Consider the following 18,238-nt stretch of genomic DNA (forward strand, 5'->3'; position numbering starts at 1 on the left):
CTTTTTGGGGGGGGGGGGTTTGGGTGCTCTGTGGGAGGGTGTCCCCCCCGGGGTGTGGGGGAGAGGCCCTTTTTGGGGGGGGGGGGGTTTGGGTGCTCTCTGTGGGAGGGTGTCCCCCCCCGGGGTGTGGGGGAGAGGCCCTTTTTGGGGGGGGTTGGGTGCTCTCTGTGGGAGGGTGTCGTCCCCCCCAGGGTGGGGGAGAGGCCCTTTTTGGGGGGTTTGGGTGCTCTCTGTGGGAGGGTGTCCCCCCCCCGGGGTGTGGGGGAGAGGCCCTTTTTGGGGGGTTTGGGTGCTCTCTGTGGGAGGGTGTCCCCCCCCGGCGTGGGGGGTAGCCCGGGTTTCGGTCTCCCCCGGGGTGTGGGGGGGAAGCCCCGCTTTAGGTAAGGGTGACACCCCCCCCCCCCCCCCAGATGGAGGTAAGTCCCTATCTGTGGGGCTGGGTGCCCTCTGAGGGAGGGTGTCTTCCATGGGGTGCAGGGGAACCCCGGTTTTGGGGGTGTGGGGTAGGGGTGCCAGCGGGGGGGGGGCAAGTCCTGAGGACTCCTTTGGAAGGGCAGGCTGGCTCCCAGGCAGGTTTCAGCAGGGCCAGCCCCCAGCCAGGGTCCGTTCTCCTGCAGCCCAGGCTGAACTTCACCACCCGCCGACGGCGACGCCAACAACGTCGGTTTTGAAGTCACGGCCCAGCGGCAGGTCCTAAACCCCCCAAAAACCTGCTAACGGGGATCGGCCCGTGGTATGGTTCAGTCAGCTGTAGGCGGATTCACTGACACTCGCAAGGTGTGTTGTGACCCTTATGAGCCTTGTTTGGAAGGACACTTATTTTTTAGCAATTTAGTAGCGTTTTATAGCCCATCCCCAAATCGGGTATTATCTGAATCTTATTTCAGCTTCAGAGTAAACTGTTTATTGCTTGCGTTAGCAAAATAGACAATATGCACAGAACAGAGAGAAAATAAGACGTCTTCCTCCTTCTCACATGTCTTGGTAGGATGAAGAGAGAGCTCCTTGGGAGGGTCCTGGAGTTACATAGTCCCTAACAAAGCAGAAGTGGGAGAGAAAAACATGAATTCCTGTGGTACTGCACTTAACCCATTTTCGTTTGATTCCTATAGGAAACGAGGCATAAGTTATTGCCTTCTCTACCCACCAGCCCCCTCTGATATCTTGCAAATCCATTTTGATAGCAAGACATGTTTCAAAGTTAGTATCTAATAGTAAGTACCTACAAGTTTCGAGAAAAACCAGCAACTGGTTAGAGGAGAGAGATACAAATAAGTGTTTCTCTGCAGGAAAGGCTGCAGTATGAGCTCAACAGTTATTTGTTTTCTCTGGCCTGCTGGCTGGCCACTCAGCTCACATTGTCTGACCAAGCTGCACGGAATTGTCTGTAGCACAGAGCTGCCTCTTATTTCCAACCTACATTTATTCATGGCCAGTTCATCCCTTTTTGTTCTTGTGCCAACTTTTGCCATTAGCATAAACAGCTCTTTTCTCGCTCTGTTTTTTTAATAGATGGTGACTTTGTCTCTCTCAGCCTTCATTTTACTCAACTAAGCATAGGATGGGCTTGCCATTCCTTTGAGCCGCCCGGGGCCCTCCCCTGCACCTTTTCCATCCCAGTTTCTTGTGTTTCTCTCTGAATGCCTTTCATAGCAGTGTACAATGCACAGAAAAAATATTTCCTGTAAGTGGTCTGATGAACGCCTCCTTTTCTTATTAAAAAAAGGGGAAAAGGATTTACTAACCTCCCTTCTCTAGACAGTGATTTTTCTGAAATTTGTCTTCCCCCATCTTTGTTGTATCAGTGATCTGACGATACTTTTGCAGAACCAAAACAAACTCTGGCCAGAGCTCTTAACTCTCCAGTCAAATCCAGCTGAGCTGTGCCATGTAAGCACTCAGTGGTTATCTAAAGAAATCCTAAATTCATGGACTGAGCACTGCAGCAAGTACGTTTGGGGACAAGGGCTGCGAAAGGATCTGTAGGGATGCTTGTAACAACAGGAATAGGTAGAACAGCCACTCACGTTGGTCTGCAGAGATCAGTCGACATCAGCCATGTCAGAAACTCCGGGTTCAAAACATCCTTCAAACCTTCTGAACTTTCCAGAGAAGTAAAACTGCAAGAAATGTGCCCATGCCATAAAGACAGAGGAGAGGCAACAATCCAGATGCAGTATATAACAGCCTCGTATCCCAATCCCTTCAAGTTCACAGGGGAGTTTTATTTTCCTTCTAATATCTTTGACTTGGATAAACCCACAAAAAAAGCTTTAACCTCTTTTTGACATGGTGAGCTCCCTGCACACAACAGCGCCTTGATCTTGGCATGTTTGAGCTGCCCAGCAGTGAACATGTCTGTCAGCCTTGGGGGGCGAGAAGGAACGGTCCCGTGACCCCCCTGCACCCCACCTCCTCTTAGACCCAGCAGGCATCAAAACAAAGGCAGAGCGTGGGTGAATGAGTGAAACAGCATCTACGCTCCAAACTCACAAAGGAAAGTCTTTGTTTCCAAGAAGGACTTTCCCCTGCAAGTCGCATTTTTTATTTGCAATTAAGGCGATTAAGGGAGACACTAGAAAACAATTTAAAAAGAAATGAAGTTAATCAAGCTGATTAATCTCTAGCATCAAAGGTTTCCCTTCCCCCCTCCATCCCCACCCCCAGAACAGGTTAGACAAACATCTGTCAGGAACAGTTTAGGGTGCATTGATCCTGCTTTGGAGCAGAGGTCAGACTAAATGACCTCTTGAGATCCCTCAAAGCCCTCGTTTCTTTGATTTTGTATTTTCAGTATGACTAGTAATTCTCGGTGTCTGATTTTCCGAGTGCTTGGCCTGAGACACCTCTGTGAACCATAACTGTGCTCATTTCTCCCACCACGGGTCATCCCCCGCACCCTGGTTTCTAAAGCAGTTTTCATGCAAAGGCTGTAAAAGACAACAAATGCCCCCAGATTCTTGTTCTGGGTGACTGTCCCATGACTCCCTGTAGTTAGAAATTCCATTTTTTTGCCAGAAGACACTAGGATTGTGCCTGAGGGATGCGGGCTGTGTGCGGTAAGTGCTTTTTTTCCTTCTTGCCACCATTTTAGGACTAAGCAGTAGCAACCTGTTAGGTTTTGTAAAATCCCCTTCATGTTAAAGAAAGAAAATGTATCCTTCATTCATTTGTTGGTGGTTTGGTTTTTTTTTTTTTTTTTAAATATAGAAAGTGCCCGAGAACAGATTTTTCTTTGGACTCATGCGTCTAATTTGCTTTTTGAACATTTGTGACATCAGCTAAGATTGGGGGAGGTGAAACAGGCTATTGACAGGCTGTGGATGTGCTGACACAGCACAAAGCTGCGCAGCGCTGAGATACACAAGTGTGCTCTCAGCCAGATGGCTTGGGAAACGAAGGCATGAGCTGCAGCAACAGAGCACTCCATATGGACTCGGTTACCTTGCCCAGAGGTACCTGTTCTGGGCGAGCTCCTATCGCCATCATTACCGTGATCATGACAATTTTAAGATGATTTCATCTTAAAAAAAAATCTGTGCCCTTTACTGGGGACACTCAGACAGATCAGAAACAAACTGGGAAATTCCTCCTGGGTCAGGCAGGCATCTCTCCTGCATGGTTTCACGTTTAGATGACAGGCTTTTCATAATAAGAGCTTGTAGCAGTGATACAAGGAAAGAACCGTTTTGTTTCTTTTTTTAAAAATGAACCAGTCAACATGCTGAGAGTGTGAATGAGTGGGATTTTTTCTCCCCCCCCCCCCCCGTGTGGGTTGATTGGATCAAATCAAAATGTTTTGCAGAAATGTATCAATTTAATCTCATTTTCGCTGGAGAGTTTTCTTTTGAGAGGGCTTTGTTTTGATTAGGTCAAAGCATTTCGACTTCTCCATTATGGTGATGGTGGGATGTTAGAGGAACGGATGCACTTCAGCCCTGTCAAAAGTCTGTGCTTTGACCTTATCAAAGCGCTGGATTTTGATGAGGCTGTGCTGACATTTGCAAAACCAAAAAAGACCCCAATCGTCTATATTTTTGAAATTTGTATTTCGTGAGAAATTTCAAAATGAGAGAGGCTTTTTTTGTCTTTGTTCTTTTCCTCGCTCCTGAGACAGAACTGCAAAATGCGAAATTTCCTTTTGAAATTAAAGTCCTCTTGTTTTCCTATGTGAAGCCGTTACCATAGATTCCTGCCCCAAAATACTCCTTTGAAAGTTAAACACTTGGGGACTTCATCCCTCCCTGCCACCAGACTTTCTATTCTCCCATCTCACCTCTGCTTTTTCTTGGCTTTTAGAAGCCAGGTGAAGAAGTCTTTGGCTTCCTGGGTGCCCAGGTCCAATCTTTGGCCATTCGCAGCCGATACTTGGGGCTCAGCTTCCCTCTTGTACGGCTCAATGATGTTGCTGGAAAGGCGAAATGGGAAGATACCAGCCCGAGATGCCACAAGAGGGTGCCAAAATGCTGCTTTTCCACAAACCCCAGCTCCCTCCCACTCCATCTACCAGCAGCCAGAGAAGGCGGCGGTCTTGGACAGGGAGAGGGATAGTTGTGCTGTGTGCCGACAGACCAGAAACATTTCTAGGACTTAGAAAAATAAAAGAAAAAAAGAAAACCAACTCCCTAGAGAATCGCTGCTGCAGTCCAAGAAAAATAACCTCGGCTCTGCATTCTTCTGTAGCCATCAGTTGGCTGACGACAGCTGTAAGTTTGGATTGTAGGAGCATTGAAAGTCTACACACTTACTCGCTTTTCTTCTCCCGTCTGGCTAGCAACCATTCCACAAAGTTCTTCTTCAGCATGTTATCCATCGTGCGGCTGTAATCGCTTGCCAGGGTGGCCTCAGAGTAGCGTCTTTGCACTGGTCTGGCACTGGGAGTCCTTATACTTACGCTGGGGTAAGAGCACAGAGACAGAGTGAGTGCTGCACAGACCAGGAGCAGCACACGCCGTGCAGATTTTTGCTTGGGCTGCACGCGGTGGCCCATGCGGTCCCTACAGTCAGCAAGGTTTTCGCGGTCACTTTTAACGTCTCCGGGTACAGGTGACCATTCCTGCAGTGTAAAGTGAGGAGGTGGCCACAGAAGGGGCTAGCAGGCTCCTCATCCGTTTTGCTGGCTACTAGCACAATTCCGATTTGAGAACTTGGGAGGAGGTGAGCTCAGGATCTTTGCTGATAGTCTGGAGTCATGTCGTTTTCCCTGCCGTAGCCTGGTTCACATGGACTTTGGCTCCCAGCGAACACACCAAGTGTGCTCAGGCTCCCTCCTCCAGTGAGCTGCACATCTACGGCCAAGGGAACCTTCTCCTGTGTCCTCGAGAGACTCAGGGGTGGACGGCAGGAGACAAGGGCTGACCTGGACCCCAGTGCTGATCTGACAGTGTAGACATAGTTGGTGGCCTAAGTTAGCAAAGGATTTCAAGGCTGAACCTTTTTTAGTACTACTATCTGGGATTGCAGCAACTCCTACTGCTCTAATAAGGGTTCTTTTGGGTCTTCTCGGGTGGTAGTTGGAAATTTTGTAGCAGGAGTCAGGGAAAGAGAGGGAAAGTCTTTATTATATACCTGCTTGATGTAACCAGTCATATTTTCAGAAGCTTCCAAATACTGGATGCCCCCTAGCCTCATTCGTGTGAGATGATTACATCTCGTTTCTAGTTCTCAGCCAACCTTTTTCTCTTCCTGGTTGACTTCCAGCTTGTTCCTCCTAACCCAGAGCCATGAAGTTTGTAGGGAAAACTTGGGAGTTCCTGGCTCTGGCTCAAAGGCTCAGGGCTTTAGTTTGATCTCTCTCTTATCATTTGCTCATCTCTGTACGCCTGGGTGTCTCTATTATCTGAGATCTACCTCAGGACTCATGTTCTCACCTACTTACCGAGATGCCAATGGAAAAAGTCCATTTGCCTCCAGTGGGGAGCTGGAAAAGGCTCAAAATACACCATGAGCTTTCCAAAACACTTACCCTGAGACGTTTTCTTCCATCAAAACAAAGCCCAGAGAAGCGAGGAGCAGAGAGAGAACTTTGAAAGACATCATTTTCTTGGCTTGTTTCTCTGTTTGAGAGCAGAGGGCAATCCAGATGTCCGTCCCCTATAAAACATGGGACGCATAAGTGACAGGACAGCGAACCCAGCGAGATGTGCAGTGGCTGGGCACGTGCCTGTGCTTGTAAATGTGTTTCTTCAGTCCTTGTGCTTCGAGCAGCCTTCTCCATCCTACAAAGCCCTCTTCTGCCGTTCCCAGTTAAATTACTTTTTCAATGCCAACGCTCTTTCCCACCGTGGTGTCTTTTAATGTTGGTTCCCTATACTTTTATTGTAACCATCAAATTCATTGTGGGTTGCGCATTCCCGGAGGCAAGGGCTTTGTCTTCCTCCATGTTTACAAGCTGACCCTGTGGGTACCTCATTGTGCTTTAAGGGTCGATTCAATCTTGAGTATGTGAACGGCAACGTACGTTGGATCAGGCAATTCAGTAGCAATGGCATCCTGCTTATCCCACACTGCGGTTCTGCGTGGTTTAGGAGCCTGATCTAATTTCTGGGATATTTTCTGTTGGGATGGATAATGCCTTATGTAGGGACTGGAGCCAGAGTCAGTGAATATCAGTTATGAAAAATATCCCATGGACAGTGACAGGATCGGATTCCAAGATTTATTACTTTCAAGCTGTTCCTAGTGCTCACGTCCACAGTTCAGCTCAATAGCCCTTGGACATTTGAGCTCTTTTAATTACTATTCCAGCTCTGCAAACTCCGTACAAAAATGGTTTTGATCGTGGCTCAGAGATATATTTTGTTGTCCCTCATCTCACTCTTTGTTATAGCTATTTCTGGAAACTGCATTACAATGGAGAGCTGCTGTTAACAAGAATAACACAGTAACAAAAAGAAAAGGTCTAGATCAGGACTCAGGTATCACATCCTTCAAAAATTTATTTATACATTGATAGACCTTTACTCCTCTAAGTAGTTACTTGTACTCTTACAACAGCCCAATTATTGTTTTGGAGAGAGCAAGAATTTGCAAGTTTGGATGTTGTTCGTAGTTGTGGTGTTTTTTATTTCCGGAAAATTGTCACATCTTTTACAAATGTTTTCAGCCCTTCCTATTAAGTGAGAAAAAATACTAAATGTGTTACATTACCTCAGATATATCAAGTTCTGAGGAATGCTCTTAAAAGCAAAGGTGTAATGCTCTTAAAAGCAAAGGTGTAATATTCTGAACACTGGCAAAATCCCTAAAATACTTAGACCGAAAACAATAAAAGACAAATAGTTACAGAGTGTTAACAGCAGAAGTAAATTCCATTATACAAAATGCTGAAGAGTATTTTAAATAGGAACAGAAGAAAATGTCATGATTAAATAACTGAAGTTTTCCCTCTTATTTGCTTTTCATTTCATATATTGGTGATATAACTGTGGGTACGATGATGGATCTGAAAACAGCTAAGTTGTGCAAGAATATTGTTCTGCTTAAGGTAATTATTTGTGATGCTAGGAGAGGAAAGGCATTGTAGCCTTAATTTTAAGAAAGGGCAGTACTCCTTCTCTGCAGAATTTACCCAAACAGGGAAGAAAAGCAGTCCACATTTTCAGAGACTGTTGAAAAACCATTTTGAATTAATACAAGACCCCTTTGCCTGTGTGACACTGAAGTGGAGTAGTCGAGTCTGGCACAGAGTTTGCTGTGATACCTACATTGTTTTGATCCTATGATTTGACTTCTTCACAAAAGGAGAAGCAACTGGTGAGATCTTTGCAACATGAAGGTCTTCCAGTCCCCTGTGCAATACTGTCTGCTTTGGAAAAAGCATTAGAAGGATAATATAGGGTTTTATCCCTAGCTGGGAGGTCCCAAAAAGCAACTAAGAACCAATTTCTCCTCATTTCCCTGCGTAGGTGCAGATCCCATCCTGATATTTGCCAAGTACTGAATCCTCCTCTGAAACAACGGTCTTTCCCTTTACAACCCAACACGTACGCTGCCGCAGGTCCTTTCTGCCAAAGCTACCGAGAAAACGGCCGGTTTTGTACCACTTTGGGAAAAACTCAGCCAAAGGTCCAGGCTGTTCCTGCTCTGCTACAGCTACTGCCTGGCACTCTCAAACACTGTTCACTCCCACTGTTAACTTAGGGGGAAAGAAAAAGAGTTAAAAAAGTTAAAAAGAGAGACTGACATAGAGCTTCTTACCTTTCTCCTTCTCTGAAACTGCCCGGAGGATTTCAGCTAGTTCTGGTGCTGAGGAGAGACCCTTCAGGGCTTTTATATACGTTAGCTGTGCAGGACCAAACCCACTGCCATGAGGTAAACAGGAAATCAAGCACCTAATCGAAGCAATTCAAACCCACTTAGAGCTGCTTCATTAGGTCCATTGACCTACAGAGCAGGAAAATAACCTTTTAAAATATGTTTACATTAATGGCAATTAAACATTACTGTATCACAAAATCAAGAATGAACATGGATTGTGGGCATAATACATACGGCATTGGTCTAAAGCTTAATTCCACGTAGCACCTCCTCCCACAGTAAAAACTTCCTTAATTTCCATCTTTTCTTTTGCCAAGTGTAAGTGCTATCTTAGAGAGATCCAATCTACTCCTTCTGTTTCTTACAGGAGGAATAACTTTGCCAAAATCAATAGCTCCCGTCACTGTTGTTTTCATCACCATCGAGTCTGAGCATCCCAACTGTGGTCTGCAACCCCCTTGCGCAAACTCCAAATACCAAAACCAGCACCTGTCCCCCAAAACGTGCACTCTAAGAGGAGAAAACTCGGGATGGAGAGTGGCAGACGGGAAACTAGTAGGAAATGGTGAGGCAGCATTGGTTAACGAGGTGGAGGGTGTTGGCACAGCAGCCACCTCTGTGGGGTGAGGGATAGCAGCTGGACCTGAGCACCCATTTGGGCTTTTTCTGTCCTGAGTGATGGAGTGTTTCCCTGTGGCTCTGCAGCTGCTGGGGACGTGGGTCAGTGAGGCCACCACCTCGCCCTGCCCTTGCACAGCTGGATCCAGGAGAGCAGATGTTCTGCAGATGTTAACTGTGCCATCAGAGTACAAGGGGTAAAGCCACTTCCCATCAGCTCTGCTGTGACTGCGTGCCCGGTAAGATATTCATTCTCGCTGGTGGCTGACCTGCCCCGCGTCCCCTGAGCCTCTCTGGGAGAACTGGACTCATTACATTTTAACATGTAAATCCTGTTTAGGGACTGCTACTAGGCGTGTACCTGCTGCTCTAGGATCCCCGTCACACCCAGCTTCAATCTGTTGAAGAAGCAGAGCAGGATTGCGTTTGTGCTAGCCTAACCCACAAGCTGAGCTCTGCTCACATCGTTACCAAAGCGAAGCCATGCCCGTGGCTGACTGTGCTGGCTTGCGGAGCGTAGTCCCGTCCGTGACTCGGTTCCCCCGAGCAGCCTGAACTTTTGCAGAAGGTTATCCAAGTTACAACCTTCCCCTCAGGTCTGCCAGCCTTTCTTTTGTTTGTTTTTTTGTTTTGTGGAGTTCAGCTGAGCTGCTCGGAGCAGTAACCCTGCACACCTGGATGTAGGAGGGATGTGTGTGTCTGTGTGTATTCTCCCAGGTTTGTGCTGGCTCAGCTACATCAGGGATTTGTGTGGGAACGAAGTAGGATTTCTGGTTGACAGAGCTGAGCAAGAAGCAGCCTTTAGTGGAATTGCAGTAATAATGGCAAAATTGAAGTGTCGGTGGTTTCGGCGTGGGAGAGGGTTTCGCTGTGCTGGCACAGTGCCCCCAGCATATCTTGTCCCAAACACGTGCAGAAATCCAGCGTGATGAGGTACGTGTCTCCGCGTAAAGGCTATCCATTTTGCAGTTCCTTTCTAAAAAGTGGGTTTTCTGCTCTTCTGAGGAGTGCTGCTGGGATACGCTGTCAGATACAGGCTGGTTCCAACCGCTACCTGTATTCCTGCACCAGGAGACCACAGAGCGCAGAATGAACTGCATCTAGCTTACCCCGGCGCTGGCAGAAGCGAGCTCTTGCTGCTCTGTAGTTATACAACTCCCTGGCACAACCAGCCTCTCCAGCAAAAAGTGTTGCGTCTATATTGCATTAAGGTAAAGGCTCAGGAGGACATTGTTAGGGTAGATTAAGAGTTCAGTGCTATTAGGGAGTAATTACTACTTTCACAGGAACTACTTAACACGTGGCTTAGTCCTTTAGCTAGCAGCACACAAGCATGCTAGGGTCTCCAAAAGCTTTTCACTCATGCAGGAGCATCGTGCCTGCTGTAATAAATGGTGCACTATAATAGTTACAAGTAACCAATTTACACTCCTAGCACAGTTGCTAATCAATAAAATGGAATAGTTTATCCTGGTGTCTTTATTATATGTATTCTGGGTACTTCACTCCCAGCCAACTCAGATATCTTGTTTCTCCAAAGTGCAACCTATTTGTTTTCCTCTCATTAAGTGCCTCTGTAGGATATAAAGTTAATAGAGTGAAATAAATATCCAGCAACATTAAATGTTGACCCAGGGTTCACAGTTCTGGTTATTTCAGGGCATCTGCTCGTGCTGCAGTCTGGACAGCAGCATCACTCTGAAATTTCTCGCAATCTTTTGAACAAAAAACCCCCAGATATGCAGAAGTTATTTCCAAGGACAGGTGGGCACTGTCTGCATTTCATTCTGTCTGTGTGATATCGATGCCTAAAATGCTGAACCTCTGCGTGCTGGTTCAGGTCTGGGAAAGTGCAGAGGCAAGGAGTGAAGTGCTGACCTAGAGAAGGACCAAGTGCCTGCATCTGCTTTCGTGAGGGTAACAGGGGGTCTAATTAACGATGCACACCTTGCTCTTCTTTAGCTTCAGCTACCCTTGTAGCGTTATCTGTGGTCTGCTGCCTTCGCTGATAAAACAAGTCATTTCACAATCTTCAGCTGGGTCCCAGCTTGGGACAGAGGACTCTTTTAGCTTAGGTTTCACCCAGCCGTGGCATTTGTCTCCCTGCAAATTAAACAGGAGAGCTGGGGCTGCCCTGGTTCATCCACACAGTGCTTAGTGAGCGAACTCTGCTCTTCTCCGCAGCAGACCTGACTCGAGGAGTTGGTGTTTCAGGAATTCGGGAATGTGTTGGGAAGATCACAGCTGCGTTACTGAAACGGTCCTTCTGCTCTGCTTTGAGACACCGAAACATGTCAAGGGCAACTTTGATTACAAAGCATTTCAAGTATTAAATGTCCCTGTAATCATGGAAAATAGGGCTTGAAGTGACCTTAAGAGGTCATCCATTCCCTCCCCTGCTCCCAGACAGCCTCAGCTCTGCTTAAATCTCTCTGAAAGGACGAGTCTGATCCGTTCCCAAAAGTTTTCAGAGATGGAAATGCTGCAAACTTCCCAAGAAACTTCTTAGTGTTTAGCTCTAACATCTCAGCTTCAGTGGCACAGTTTACACCTCTCTCCTATTCCCAGTGGATGTGGTGAGTAAGATTTTCCTTTTCCCTCTGGAGCAGCGCTCTTCAGCTGCTGTTTGGTGTGGCACCGCGCAGGGCACCTCTGCTCTGCCAGAGACAGATTTCAGGTGTTGCATGTCCCAGGTGAAAATAACACTTTCTGCTCCATTTTGCGTGGAAACGTTAGGCTGATCTGAGATTCCTAATTGTATCCGGCTCTGATAGCTCAGTATTGGCGTTTGCTCTGCTCCTCAAATCACAGGGAGAGAGGAAGGAGGGATTTTTACGTTTTTCATCCCCATCCTCTCCCCAAAATCACAGGCATTGGAGTATCGTACAAACTCCGGTCCTGATTCAGGACCCATTCTGTTCTGAACTCAGCTTTGCTGCAGTCAAAGGCATGGAGGCTCAAAGCTTTTCTCAGGAGCTCATTTCTCTCCCTAGAATACCAGCATCGGAGGTCTGCTGAAGTCTCGCAGAGGCAGAAACTCTTACGTGCTCTACTCCCGCTCATCCTGTTATACCTTGGCAGAGCACAAGTCCTAAATATGAGCTTCTTTCCCCCAAACCCTGACCCCACAGCCTGTGTCCAGCTTTCCCCTCCCTTCCCAGGGCTGCCTGGGGTCCCGCTTACAACCTTGGCTACCGTGCGGCATCTTCTATATCTCGTGCAGCAAAGGCTGGTGCTGTCGGGAGGGGAAACCGCACGCCCGATCCCGGGTGCCAGGACTCTGCCAGGGAGCTCAGACTTGGCAAAACGCGGCAAAAGCAGCTTTGGCTCCAGCTGAAGGCGGCGAGGGTTTGCCTGGCTCCTCATCCCATCCCTTGTGCTTAACCCTGCCCAGCGTTCACGTCGAGCTGTGCTGGGGACGCGAGTGACGGGCTCGGTGGATTTATAGGGCATCTTTGGAGCGCCAAACACCGCTTTGTCCTTTCTTCTGGGTTCAGACCTGCCTCCTCCTCCAGTGCTTGCGGGAACGGAACAGGTTTTTTCACAATGGCAAAATACCAGATATGTTTTTAAATGCCAATACTCCCTTTTAACTGCAAACAAACCCCAGGGCCTTTTAAGGCTCCAGCGGTTGTTCTTGACTAATTCAGCTCACTGGGATGGCTGTCTCGGAGCCTTCCTGATCGCTAGTTCTCTGGGGGGAACCCCCCCCCCCACAACAACTAAAAATGGGAACCACAAAACGTGGAGAGCGTGGACTTCTCCTGGTTGCATGCTCTGCTCATTTCTTTTCTCTTAAATGCTTGTTGCAACCCCCAGGAGCAGGGACCTCCAGGACACTAAGTGCTGTAACAAAAAGCCCACGACAGCACCTGTAACATCCGTGTGGGGAAGATTTATTTGGACCACCGAGCTGCGTATAAAAATCTCACAACTGCAACTTTTACCCCTGCGTAGCGAGCACTGTCACTGCTTCCAGAGGCTGGAGAGATGATCCGGACTCACTCTAGCATTAAAAGTACCTGTGCTTTACCCTGTTAGCACTTTACCTTGCAGCAGCTATCTTAATGTGAAAACCATCCTTTATTCCCCCTTCGAGCAAAGATAGAGCCAGAACTAACCAGCTGGGGAGATTAGAGCGGTGGAGCTGCAGGAAAGGAGAGGAAATAATCAGTCCCGCTAAATCCCAAGTATGTACCAGCAGGACGAGAAACTAGACAACCCGGTCCACGGCAAGGCGCCTGCCCAAGTGGCTGGTTCAGTAACGTGAAATTATTTCTATCTCGTGCCCTTGCTGCTCTCCTAACATCACCCTTCCGGCAGCCCAGCGGTGCGGGTGCCCCGGCACAGGCGGTGGGGTATGGGTCAAGGTTTCGATTGTGAAATGACCTATATTTTTTAAAGTGACCCACAACAGAAAGTGTTGCTGCGCAGCTTCCCACCTCCCGGGTTACACTTGTTTTGGGTATAAAGAATTAGGCATAAATGCAACGGTATTAGTGGCTGAGCCTTTCGTTGCCTCCTGCTACAGGGAGTTTAAAAAGTGGAGGGATGAAAAGCAGTGAGTGCTGGAGAGCCCGCTGTTCTTTGGGGGATTTAAACGGTGACTCGAAATTATAGGGCCCCCAAATTTGTACTCACGGAGCATAAATCTGATATAAATGCATTTATTTCAGACTGGAGGAAATCTGATACAAATACCTACAGTTACTGAAAGGAAAACATTTAATCTGTGCTTTGTAAGTGCTGCAAATGTTTGGAGGGGGGTTCAAAAGAGCAGCTCCTACTTGAAATAAGGTCAGGGGGAGTTCAGCAACGGCAGGATTCATCCCCCACGATGCTGTCTCAACTACGTTAGTTTAGTTTATCGCTGTACCAAGACCAAAACTTTCCCCCACCGCTCCAGCCATCTGTAGGAGAAATGGCTGCCCCAGCTATCTGTCCAGCTGCTCACGGTGATTTTTGAGGAAGAAAAACTAAATTGACAGGTTAGAAAGGTCTGCTATAAAGAAGTGGTGGCACATTCATTTGGGGGGAAAGTTGAAAATTAAAGGGACTACCTAAACAACGTTTCGGGGCTCCTTCCAATAAGTATTTTCCTTTCCTCGCAGTTAAGGGTTTACCACTTACCCAAAGAAAAGGACAGAAACCCCCAAACTGAACCGTTTCCATTTGGGGGGTGCGGGGGGGGGGGGAACGAATCATGCAAAGCAGCTTGCTTTGGTTGCAATCTGAACATTTCTCTGTGTGTTCGCAAATCCCAATGGAGAGTTCAGGTTGTCGCTCCAGGAGACCTGGGAAGCGCAACCAGCCCCAGCCCTGAGCGGAGCTGAGCACCCTGCCCTGGTGGGAGCCCAGAAACTGCAAAGCAGCAGATGTAGAGGAGAAGCAAATAGTTGTTTGGTTGTGGTTTTCTGTTGGGTTTGTTTTAAAGAGACTCCAGCTCTTTAGTACCAGAACTAAAGGATTTTTCAGGATGGGAGTTGATTTTGAAGCCAGAGTTTATTGCAGTATTTGCTTTGTTTTTAACTGAAGCACTAAAATGTTTAGGGAATAGGCAGATCTTCGAGCAAATTGCAGGTTTAACCATTTCCATCTTCAACACTGCTGCTTCTGAACCTCCCACCCTTCAGGGAGCAGAGGGGCATTTCCCATCGCTCAGCCCCTTCCTTGGGGCTGGGGATGCTCCTCTGCTCCTGAGCTTGAACAAAACATCCTTTAAATGCCAAGATGGTGTTTCAAATGCACAGAGAACCAGGGGATTACTAATCATCTACTTCAAACCTCAACTTTGTTTTAAAGCAAACTATTAATTTCACAGCAAGTTTGATTCTTAACAAATTTATCAACGTGAGCTTTAATCAACTGGATCTTCTTAGATATGAGCTGCTTTTTCCAGTCATGAATATTTTCCACATAATAAAAACTGAACAAAAGGTGGTTTAAACTGGGATTCCACTTAAGTAAAAGGAAATATTTCCCAACTGTAGCCCTCACTCCTCTTATTCTGTTGAATTCTCACCTATGTTTTAAGGACAGGCTTGCTCCATATTCAGATTATTTCTGCTAGTTGAGATTTGATTGAAACAGATTCTACGAAAACAAAATTCTTATTTTTTTTCCTTTGTGACCTGTGTATTTTACTGAAAACTTTTAGCCCATATTTATTAGATAGTAAGTAATACATATTTTCAAACTTTCAAAAATGAAGATTTTTTCAAAGTTTTTGGGGTTTCTAAGCGCATCTTTGATATTGTCCAAATCTAATACTAGTGATAGCACCAGAGATTAAAAAAAAAAAACCACACAAAAAAAAAAAACCAAATTAAAGAAAGATTCAAATGGTAACTGGCAGAAAAAGAACAGAATATAATCTGTTCTTGTTTACTGCTAATCTGTCATAAAAAATTATTTCTATTTTAGTTATTTTCTGCCTCAGATCAACAACGCTTCAGCAGATTGCAGTAATTACACCCTTTCGTATCAAACCCCCATTTCAGTGAAATCTTAGCTGCATTATTTACCAGCCAGCTTCAACCTTCGCCCTTAAGAAATTCCCCCAAACTTCTAAGAGGCACCAATAACTATTTGAACTTGTAGATAAATTGTAAAAATTCATTAAGACCATTTCTGCCTGATTTAAAGATTTAAATCTTGAAAAAAACCCCAACTTTTGCCCACATCAGATTTTATGTATTAAATCGGAGGCAGCTTTACGTTGATGGGAGAGCGGGGCAGTAAAATTTGAAAATGTTTGTAAACTCACATGAGAAAAAAAAAAAAATCAACTCCTCAGAGTGCTTTTTAAAACTACAACCCAATTTAAGAAAATCCTGGGGGAGGAAAAAGGCCACAGAGAAGTGACAGTGCCCGGGTGCAAACTGTTGCTCTGCCCTTCCCTGGCTCCAGCAATCCCACTGGATTTCTGTTGCAGTTGCTGGTAACATTTAAATCAGCGAGGGGAGAACTGTTTCCCTTTGGGGGGAGAATTTGCAGAGCTGATTTTGCCCTGGCTCAGCCTGGGCAGGGGCAGTTTGGGGTTGGGGGGGGGGCAGCCCTCTGCCCCCAGCTCCTGCACAGGGGCGAGTGCAGCTCTATTACCCCCCAGCAGATCAATGATTTAGTCTCTGCTGTTTGCATTCTCTAAATACCTTGCATCTGGAATGCTGCAGCGAGGGGAAGGAGGTTGACTGATAGCCTTTCTTGTTTCAGATCTAAATTGAAGACTTCCCTCTTTGTTTGGATTTTTTTCTTTTTTTTTTCCTTTTTTTTTTTTTTTTTTTTTTTTAGGTTGGTTTCCTTCATTTCATTATTGCAAAGGATTATGTTACATGGGGAAGGTACTGGGTAAACCAATAAAAGCAACAACAAAAGTATTCTGGTCAAGATTAGAAATAGATCCGAAGCAGATAGTGGATCATTTATTTTCGCTGTGTTTGTGGGTGACACGTATCAGTGGAGGAAGGTGCATGCTCAAGTTTTCAGCCAGGGGAGGCTTGAAGTGCACTTTGTGAGCTGCAGGAAATTTATTTCTCAATTTCATTGCTCTCTTCTTTTCACCTGTGAATTTTGAGCTTGGATTACACCCTGGAAACCTCCAAAACACGCACATGGACGCAGCAGTGCTCCTACAAAGACTCCTCTGGCTAATTTGGTTTGGTACTTTCAGGAGAGCCAAGTAATGCAGCTGGAAGGATGGGAACCAAACTTTCCCTGGTGAGCAGCATCTACATGTTTTTAAGGCAAAGATCCCGGGATAACAGAATGGATCGGATACAGGAGGGAAAGCTAAAGGCTTTTTGCTTGAAATGACCATTTCCCAGGATTTTTATTATTCATTTTAATGAGTTTCCTAGGAGGCTGTAGCACAGAGCACGTACAAATGTCCTCGGGCATGTGCATCTATTTCTAAAGGTTTACACAACTTCTGATTCCTGACTAATATCCAATTTATTTACTAACAAATTCTCCGCGTGGCTCTTCCTCAGCAGGCAGGAAAAAAAAACAAAAAACAAACTAAAAAAATATTTAGCTACTAATAAAAAATATTTAGCAACACAGCACAGCTGTGTAGCACCGAGGGAACAACCAAATCTACCAGCAGTGCTGGGGGGCCCGGCCGACGCCCCCCCCCTCCTCAGCCCGGGGTCCCGCAGCGCGGTCACCCCAAAAGGCTGCGGGGGAAGGGGGGGGGCGCGGAACGGGCTGCGCACCCGCGCAGGGAGCGCGGAGCTACCCGGGAGAGCCGCACCCGGCAAGCCCTCAGCCGAGCCTTTCCCTCCCTGGGCAAAAAAAAAAAAAAAAAAAAAAAAAAATTCTCTGTTGGGGAATTTTTTTTTTTTTTTTTTTTTAAATTTTTCCCTGGGGGGGGGGGGGGGGGGGTGTAGAGAGGAGCCCCCGGCCCGGCGGGTGGGAGCGAGTTTTCCTGGGGAGCGTTACATTTAATTACAGGCGCGGAGGGGCCGGACCGTGCCTCTACTTGCAGCGCAGCGGGAGGGACCGGGGAGGGGGGGGGGGGACGGGGACACCGGGACACAAGGGGGGGACACACACACAGACACACGGAGCCGCCCCTCCCCGCCCGGCAGCATCCCGGGCTGAGTGTGTGTGTCCCCCCCCCGGCGTCCCGGGGCTCCCCCCGCCCGCCCCGTCGGGGAGGCAGGAAGGTTTGGGGGGGGTGGGGGGGGGGGCTCGCTGCTATTTTCAACCCATCTTGAGCCTAAAAATAAAAAGTCTCCAGAAAAGGCAGGCCGGGAGGGAAGGGCCGGGGGGGGGGGGGGGGGGGGGGGGCTGCTCCGCACACGCCGCTTTGCCGACGGGGCGCCCCCCCCCCTCCCTTTCCCAGCCCGGCCCCGTCGGGGAACGGCCCTCCTCCACCGTGGGGCCCTTTTGTGCCGGGAGAAGCCCCCCCCCCCTTGGCCCCCCCTCCCCTCCATTCCCCGAAGGCTTCCACGGGGCTGCACATGAAGGGCTTAAAACAATGCCGGGGACAATACCCCCCCCCCCTTTTCCCCCCGGGGGGGGGGGCCCCCCCAACCCCCCGGGCGGGGCTAGCCCCGGGGGGGGGGGGGGGCGAACGGGTTGTTCCCCCCCCCCCCAATTCTCAATCCCCTGGCGCCAGGGGACCTCCCGGCCCCTTTGATGCTGAAGTTTTTTACACCCAGCAAAAAAAAAAAAAAAAAAAAAGGGAAAAAAAAAAAATCCCCATTGAGGCACCGGGGGGGAAAGGGGGGGGGGGAGGGGCGCGGTGGGGGGAGGGGCGCGGTGGGGGCGGGGGGCTGCAGCAGATGGGAAAGTGCCTCCGACGGGACGGGGTTGGGCGGAGGGGGGGGGGGGAAACCCACACGGGACCCCCCCCCCC

At 47.7% G+C, this 18,238-nt stretch overlaps 1 protein-coding gene across 1 annotated transcript; it reads right to left on the reverse strand.

Moving 5' to 3' along the window:
- Positions 1-467: 467 nt before the first annotated feature.
- On the reverse strand, positions 468-6,039 carry LOC115344218 (gastric inhibitory polypeptide). Its single transcript, XM_030021162.2, has 5 exons — positions 5,966-6,039; positions 4,749-4,895; positions 4,277-4,408; positions 2,028-2,120; positions 468-1,032 (listed from the first exon to the last, which is right to left on the reverse strand). The coding sequence occupies exons 1-5, from the start codon at positions 6,037-6,039 to the stop codon at positions 1,023-1,025; spliced, it is 456 nt and encodes a 151-aa protein (XP_029877022.2). The 3' UTR covers positions 468-1,022.
- Positions 6,040-18,238: the final 12,199 nt, after the last annotated feature.

The sequence above is a fragment of the Aquila chrysaetos genome, chromosome 8 (genome assembly GCF_900496995.4).
Source record: "Aquila chrysaetos chrysaetos chromosome 8, bAquChr1.4, whole genome shotgun sequence".
Classification (NCBI taxonomy): Eukaryota; Metazoa; Chordata; class Aves; order Accipitriformes; family Accipitridae; genus Aquila; species Aquila chrysaetos.

Excerpts from the sequence above, each read along its gene's own strand:
- LOC115344218 (XM_030021162.2), bottom strand. The coding sequence starts at position 6,039 with ATGATGTCTTTCAAAGTTCTCTCTCTGCTCCTCGCTTCTCTGGGCTTT. Across the intron at positions 4,896-5,965 it reads ATGGAAGAAAACGTCTCAGG|CGTAAGTATAAGGACTCCCA; the intron begins GTAAGTGTTTTG and ends CTCTTACCCCAG. Across the intron at positions 4,409-4,748 it reads AGACGGGAGAAGAAAAGCGA|CAACATCATTGAGCCGTACA; the intron begins GTAAGTGTGTAG and ends TCGCCTTTCCAG.